This window comes from Polypterus senegalus, chromosome 13 (assembly GCF_016835505.1).
Source record: "Polypterus senegalus isolate Bchr_013 chromosome 13, ASM1683550v1, whole genome shotgun sequence".
Classification (NCBI taxonomy): Eukaryota; Metazoa; Chordata; class Cladistia; order Polypteriformes; family Polypteridae; genus Polypterus; species Polypterus senegalus.
Window position 1 is genome coordinate 20,438,210 of NC_053166.1, and position 8,527 is coordinate 20,446,736.

Genomic DNA, 8,527 nt, shown 5'->3' on the forward strand with positions numbered 1-8,527 from the left:
TGCTGCTGCTGCTTGTGCCATGCTGCGTGACCTGCATGTCGCACCGCGCTTCGAACTTTTAAAAGCCTGTACAGCAGCCGTCTTCCTTGTCTCACGGAACGTTAAAGTGTCTCAGAGAAAATCGTGTCTTGACCCAAGATATTTTTATATAATAAAAAGATATGTGAATTGGACCCCTTGCAGTTCTTCCATACATAAATTAAATATTAACTTTTTTATTGTAAAAATTATCAGTTTGTTGTTCACAGACCCTTGCAATGACTCGGTATACTGTATTTCATTCCTATTAATGGCCTTCCAAGATGACCCAAAGAGCACAATGCAAAGTCAGCAATGAGGTAAAGAAGAACCCTAGAGTAGACAGCAAAGGACTTGAAGAAGTCATTAGTAGTGGCTAACATCTCTGTTCATGAGTCAACTATACGCAAAACATTGAACAAGAAAGGAGTCCATGCAGGGCACCAAGAAGGAAGCCACTACTATCCAAAAAAGAACATTGCTGAATGCCTGAAGTTTGCGAAAGAGCACTTGGACACTCCACAATGGTACTGGGAAAATGTTTTGTGGGGTGATGAAACCAAAATTGAATTATTTGGGAGCAGAACTTCATTTGGCGTAAAAATGGCACTGCATATTAACATCAAAACATCATCCCTACAGTAAAGTATGGTGGAAGGAACATCATGATCTGGGCCTGCTTTGCTTCATCAGGGCCTGGACAGCTTGCTATCATTGAGGGGGAAATGAATTCACAAGTTTATCAACAAATTCTCCAGGATAATGTGAGGGTGTGTCTGTCCGTCAACTTAAGCTCAGAAGAGGCTGGGTGATGCAACAGGATCATGACCCCAAACATCGCGGCAAATCCACAGCACAATGGCTTCAGAAGAACAAACTCGACCTTTTGGAGTGGCCCAGTCAGAGCCCAGATCTCAGTCCTATTAAGATGCTGTGGAATAACTTGGAGAGAGAGACAGCCATACATACACAGAAGACAACCAAAGAATATGGTAGAGTTAAGGCAGTTCTGCAGGGAAGAATGGGCTGAAATTCCCCCCCGCACGATGTGCAGGTCTGATCTGCAGTTATAGGAAGTGCCTGGTTGAGGTCATTGCTGCCAAAGGAGGGTCAACCAGTTATTAAATCCCAAGGTTTACTTACTTTTTCCACTACCACTGTGAACTTTGAATGCGTTTGTAAAATAAAGACATGAAAGAGTAGAACTTTTTGTGTGTCACTGGCTTAAGCTCATTGTGTATATCAGTACCTGTGACTTAGATGAAGATCAGATCACTTTTTGTGACCAATTCATGAAGTAAACCAGATAATTCCAAAGGGTTCACATACTTTTTACTTTGACTGTATGTTTATAATACATGCTGTTTTAAACTGCTTACTCCTCAGTCAAACTTACCTTTTTTTGCTATACTAGGTAACCATGAAAGGGGATGGAATGATCCTCCTCAGTTCTCTTATGGACTTCAAGCACAGGCCCAAGGGGCCCCAAAAAGAAATTTATTAAATAAGAGAGTTCCCCCACCTCAGATGAATGGACCACAAAGCAATACAGGTACTGTAGACTATTGTATACTGTTTAAAAGTTATATTTTGATTAATCAGTTACATCTAACATCATTACAGTTTGGTACAAATGTAGTTGTGCACTCAGTTCGCCTTATTGGCATTTTATAGAATATTATGCATTTTATTTCTTTTGCAAAACTGGTCTGCATGTTGTTTAAGCATTTAGGAAATTTTACTTAGATGAAGATTATTTAATTTTGAGCGACAGTCCAACTGTTATGTTTTCTTTTAATGAAAGATTGTAAACTTGTGATGCAGTGGCTCTGTGATTATTGCTGATGACTCACAGCTCCAGAATAATGTTGTTAAATTCAGACCTGGACATTGCTATTGTGTACTTAGATATTTTATCAAATTCCAAAGGCATGCATATTAAGTTAACTGAGGACTGTAAAATGGCCTGATATAGGTTTGTCTGTGATTCTGCCCTGCAGTAAGCCAGTACATAATCTAATCTTGGTCCCTGTCATGTGCCCAGTGATGTCAGGATAGGCTCTGCAATGTACTGATATTAATCAAATGTGTCAGATTGTTTATCGTGAAAGTTTTTGACTAAAGCCAGTACCTTTACTCAACTACATCATGTGTTTTTTAGGCAAAGTAAATAGCATCTCTTATTTTTAGAAACACGGAAACATTGTGTATTTCTTTCCCTAGAAAACATTCTGCTTCAGAAGACTAAAGTAATTGTTTGCTAATAATGTTTAGGAATAATTTGATACGGAAAAATACATGAATATGTTAATTACAGTATAGTCATATGGCCTTTATTAGCACACAAAGTTACTACACATGCACAGTCTTCTCTCTCTACACGACCATAAAAAGGTTTGGAAAGAAAAAATACAAAATGTATTAGTAATCTATACATTGTAATTATAGAGCTTCTTTAAAAAGGTATACAAATTCTGCTAAAATTCATTTCATCACAATTTTCTGCCATACATCTTATTAGTGATTGGTACACCAAATCTCCAGTGCATATACAATTTAAGGCATAACCTGTATACCAGCATACTGCTAATGTTCACACTTTCACATATTAGATCTTTCCTGTGTATTTTTTGTGTCTTCTACATATTTATTAAAGTACGTTGAAGTGTAGTCTACACTTCTGTCATAATAATATATTAATAAGTATCTTTTCTAAGTTGTATACAAATTTCACACTTTTCTGTTTCTTTTATAGGTAGCCTGGCCAATAAAGGGACACCTTTAAATATGCCTTCTGCTCCTCCCACAATGCCTTTAGCACCTCCTCGGTGTGCATCTGTTTCTCCGCAGCAGAAGCGATCTGAGGAAGACAACTCAACAGTGATCACTTCTTCAGACAGTGAACCTGATATACATGTAGATACTGTTATGCTGGTTTTGAACTGGGCACTAGCTGTGTGCCAATCAAGAGTAAAGGCAAGGAAATCTACAAACTAAATTCAATTAAGAGATGATTTTTGTAAACTGTACTATTTCATCAAGTACTGATGATTCTTCAATATAGTTTACTATATTCCACCCTAACCACTTAAAAGAAAATTGACATCAAAATCTCCCTTATCAAAAGTTAATTTCTGTTTCTTATTGTGAACTCCGTGTTCAGTACCATTCTAGCAGATCCATGTTAGATTAGGTTTCTGAGGCCACTTGTTTTCCCCCTTTTTTTCCATTTATGTCTTCACAAATGTCAAGCATACAGTAAATCAGCCATGCAGAACGTTAACACAGTTTGCTGGATACAACCAAATATTACAACACATTTCAACTGGATAGGTTTTGAATGAACAGCCAAGCATACTTTACATTTTAAATGGTCCATATTCACTTTTAGAATAAAACAAAAGTAAATTAAAAAAAGTACAAAGATGAATAATACATTTTTTTTTTCATAAACTATATACAAGTCTCCTAGATCTCTCTGCTCTTACTCTGGCTTTTGTACAGCAAATGATCTTTTCCTGTGTCACCATTGCTGCTAAACTGGTACTGACCATTTGCTGTAAAGTTTCTCACTCTTGTTTTGGTAAATTCTGGAAGGTATTTGTTTTCAGCTTGGCACTTTTGGAGGTGACAGTGTTGCAGATTAACTAAAGAAATGGACATCTGCTAATCATTTGGTCGAAAGCTTAGTAGTTAGTGAGGTGGGGATCTCTAAATCCTTTTTTGTCTTATTCTTTAACTTTTAATTTTTGGCCAGCCTCACTCACAGTTATCCTGGCACTGAATGTATTTACCTTTCACTTAACATATTCCTCACTGGCATGGGGTAGAAAAGTTTCTTTGTTTTATCTACTTCGTTGCTATTGTTTGTTTTATTCACAATAGTGAATAAAAAAAGAAACTTTAATATACCATGACGTCTGGTCTGGCATTGAGCAGCGTACAGCAGTTTCTGTTGAAATTTGCTTTTGCAAGCAATAATATGTTAGTTTTTTTGAACTGCCCACATTATAGAATTTTATTTGATATTCATGATTTAATAGCAGAAGTAGTACTTGAGAATTAGGCAATCCTATATATGTCAGGGCCTCGCAGTTAGGATACCCGGGTTCGCTTCCCAGGTCCTCCCTGCGTGGAGTTTGCATGTTCTCCCCATGTCTGCGTGGGTTTCCTCCCACAATCCAAAGACATGCAGGTTAGGTGGATTTGGCGATTCTAAATTGGCCCTGATGTGTGGGTGTGTTTGTGTGTGTCCTGCGGTGGGTTGGCACCCTGCCCAGGATTGGTTCCTGCCTTGTGCCCTGTGTTGGCTGGGATTGGCTCCAGCAGACCCCCGTGACCCTGTGTTCGGATTCAGCGGGTTAGAAAATGGATGGATGGATATATGTCAGGCTAATATGAGCTTACTTTTTTATTGTTCAAATTACTCTTAAGCTTGCTGCATTTAAGTATTTTTTAATGATCTTGGCTAAAATGATTTATTATGTTTCTTCAGCTACATGAGTTCAATTTGGAAATAAATGCAGGATTGATTAATGTTATCTGCATGAAACTGATGAAAAGAGTTTTAATTTAATATGCAGATTAAAAGCTCCATCTTCCAGCAACTCTAAATATGGTTTAAGCAAGTGTAAATGATGCATAGATTATTAATAATTATTTTAATGTCAATGTCAATTTATTTATATAGCACATTTAATACAACATAGGAATGCTGTGGCCAAAGTGCTTTACAATAATAGAATAAAAGAAAAACATACAATTAACATTAATAACATAAATGAACATAAATAAAATAAATAATAAATAGAAGTAATGTTACATAATCACAATGAGGAAACCATCAGTATTACTGAAAGTCACAGATTGCAAGTGAATAGAAATGAGTCTTGAATCTTGTTTTGAACAGTTTAATTGTAGACGACTTCTTTATGTAAATGAGGTAAAGAATTCATGTGTGATGCTATTCTTATCGTTATATCTTTTCATTGTACAGAAACAAGTTTGTGATGACATCAGTAAACGTCTAAATTTGCTTGTGGATATGTGGAACAGTGGAAAACTGTCATTTCCTGTGAAAAAAAGAATGAATATTTTGGCACAAGGTAATCATTTCATTTAACTGTGATTTAGCTTGTACCATATAAACATAGGCAGTCCATAGAAAATGAAGTTGGAGGTGATAAGAAAACAATGAGTCTTACCCCAAAGGATGACCAGGACCATGAATAGTGAAGGAAAGCACTTTGGTGGGTAACATGCTAACATGTATAAACCTAAAATGTGGCCGATAGCCATTCATGATCATGATGATGATAATGGGGATGATTACCAGTCAAGAAAAAAGTTGCATTTTATAGTATACTTTTTGGATCTGGGTCCTGGGGGTTTGGATTTGGGCATGCTATGTTTTGTTACATGTAAATGGCATGTTTTATCAGTGATATTCTTTTTGAGTTTGTTATTATATTGTGATAATTACTGAAAACAACATCTCAACACTTGAGTCCCTGTCTTGCACCCCAAAACACGAGGCTGAATCTCAAAACTAGCTTTATTTCGCTTGAAACAGGAACAGCACAGTTATTTATTGTAGCGGGATCTACCACTATCCTATACACATATACATAGCAGTCAGTCAGGGTCATGGCCAGGTTAGTGGCCAAGTAATACTGTTCCCTGCATTTATAATGTTCCCTGCATCACCCGTCGACGACAGGCACTTATCGCGCGGCCGCGATTAGCTCGGATTTGCTTCCTTGGTGCTCCACTGCAACACTGTGAGCCTGTGATTGCCCCAGCAACAGACGCGGCAGGCACGCTTTGGCGTGTCGTCCCATTGGGCTGGGTCCTAAAAGAGTTCAGAAAGCTCACAGTATATTTACAAAACAGAACAGAATGGTTCTAAACCTTGCACATTTGAATAACCAAGCATAAATCAAAGAGATCTATATAAGTGGGATTCGTGTAATTGAAACACACAAACAAAAGCACTTCTATGCAAGTACAATTCTTGCCCTCCACTTCTGAGATACACTAAGACAGTTTTAATTCAGAGCCTTCAGTCATATAGCAGGTAATTTGAGAGTACAGAGAAACATGAGACCTTAAAGAAGGGGTTAATTCATATTATTCTTCTTTTTAGAAATAAAAAAACAAAACTGGAATGCTGCTGATGAAATTCATCGTTCTCTTATTGTGGACCATATAAATGAAGTAAGCCAGTGGATGGTGGGAGTTAAGCGGTTAATTGCAGAATCCAGAAGCTTACCTGCTGAAGTGTTCACTGTTGAAACAAGTGAAGACTAAAAAGACGATGTCCGGACACCTGAGTACTTAATTAATTCACTGCCTGCTAAAAGCCCTTTCTGTCAACTGGTAAGAAAATGAAGTGGAACTGAGAATATCCGTTTTGGTATTTGGACTTTGTGTGAATCCTACCAGACCACTATGAACATTAAGACCTGCAATAAGGTGCTATGGTTTAAAAAGGTACCCACTGTGGCGTTTTACTTGCAGAATGATTTTAGCATTGGGTGTTCATCTAAACTTTACTGTGCCTTCTAGTGTTCGTGCCAGCTGAAAACCGGAATTAAATGGATTGACCAGATTTTTTGATCTAAACCTATTTAGTAAAGTTTCAGCAAAGGTACGTATTAAACACTTTGACACTTAAAGAAGCTTTACGTTTATTTAACAGTTACATTAAGTGGGTGAATTTAATTGTAATGGAGAAAAATAAATTATGCGGTCTTATGGCACTGTGTTTTGTAAACCTTCAATTGTTTTCCAGTTTTACAGAAGTCTATATTTATGTGTTTATTTTAATATGCAGTATTAATTTTTAGTCACTTAAATGGGATTAATGTTTACTTTAATTGCAGATATATTTGTTAACTCTACTTCAATGGGAAAAACCTTGATTACTTTTAACACTAAACTGAATGCTTAGTACTAGTAAAGTCTGCATGATATAAACACTCAGATTCATAATTGGAGTTTTAAAATTACTTAAAATGATAAAATGACTAGATATATGACATTCTTAAATATAATAATACATTATTAATAAGTGATAGTTTCAATTAAATAAATGCACAATAAAGCAAAACTGTTTGTATAGATTTTGCTGAGATACAATGTGATCTGGTAGCATTAATTAATGAATAGGATTAGCCAGTCACTTATCAAGTCTTATTTCATGACTGCTTTAAGTAACACTACCATGAGTTTTGTATCTTGTACCTTGTATCTGACTTATGCTAGACTATGCAAGTTATTGATAAACTTGAAAACAATATGCTTAAATATATGCACGCATTGTGTTCTCCCACTTGGAGCACTTAAAACATAATAAATAAAGAACCCTGCTTTGGAAAATATAGAGTTGCAGCATAGTGATTTTCACCTAAAAAGATATTAAATAATAAACTTTGATGTTTTTCCAAAAATAGTAATTATGTCCTAAAAATACTGTTGTTTTGATGATGCACTTTGTGTTTCTTTTCATATACCTTTTCAATAAATTGTTCATGCACATTAAAAATAAAGTAAAAGGCTAATTAGTTTGAACATTTTTTTCAAGGTATGCAGGCTTTCCAGTATTAGCATCATAAAGCTCAAGTCTAGATTTCCATGTTTTTATTATCACATATCACTGAAAAATAATTTAAAGCACTGCAGCGCTTATAAAAAAAAAAAAAAATGTATAAGGAAAAAAATCAAACAAGTAAATGTGGAGAATAACATCATGTCCTTCTGTCCACTAAGTGATATTAAAGCCTATTCCATAAACTGGCACCTGCGCGTGTTGCATTTAATATTAATAAATGAACCACTCTTTTACCCCCAAAGTAGTATTTGGGACTTTTTTTTTATCTTATTTAAATCCTTCAGAGTACAGATAATTTATGTAGATTTACAGTATGACAGTTTGAAATAAAGTTCCTGCTTTCCATGATATGAAATACTGAATTATGGGAAAAGTTTTCTAAACATTTGAGCTTATTTACTTTTTGTACCCTCACTGTATCACTGTGGAGACATTGTTTCAAGTAATGTTATATGAAATACTGTTTGTTCAATAAAACAATACATTTTATGTTGTTTTTTTATTTTCGTTAATTGCTTGGAAATGTGTTTTATGCTTTTTCCAATTGAGAAACTTGTTTTATTATTACAATAACTTTAGAACTATTTGGAAGTAACAAGTACAAACTATTTTAGTTTTTTAATATTGTACTGGTTCTAAAAATAAGCATTGCAAAAGAAGCATTATGATACTTCATCTAATATGGCAAATGTAAGTTTCACTGAAACTGTAGGAAATTGGAGCATGTGGCCTAAGGAAATTACATCTGCATGAGCAATAAACTTACATTTATCTACAGCAGTGGTTCCCAAAGTGTCGGTCATGACCCCCTGAGGGATTGCAATAAAGACCCTTGGGTTACGACAGGATTTGTATAATAAAAAAAACGCCTTATTAAGGTGTTTATTAATGCTTTAT

General features: G+C 35.5%; 1 protein-coding gene across 1 annotated transcript in view; it reads left to right on the top strand.

The window, feature by feature from the left end:
• Window positions 1–8,119, top strand: part of sra1 (steroid receptor RNA activator 1) — a 14,396-nt gene extending 6,277 nt beyond the window's left edge. Inside the window, exons 2-5 of the mRNA XM_039774997.1 lie at window positions 1,433–1,570; window positions 2,774–2,994; window positions 5,015–5,123; window positions 6,164–8,119. Of these exons, the coding sequence (XP_039630931.1) occupies window positions 1,433–1,570; window positions 2,774–2,994; window positions 5,015–5,123; window positions 6,164–6,327 (632 nt within the window). The 3' untranslated portion in view covers window positions 6,328–8,119. The remainder of the gene's footprint in view (window positions 1–1,432; window positions 1,571–2,773; window positions 2,995–5,014; window positions 5,124–6,163) is intronic.
• Window positions 8,120–8,527: the final 408 nt, after the last annotated feature.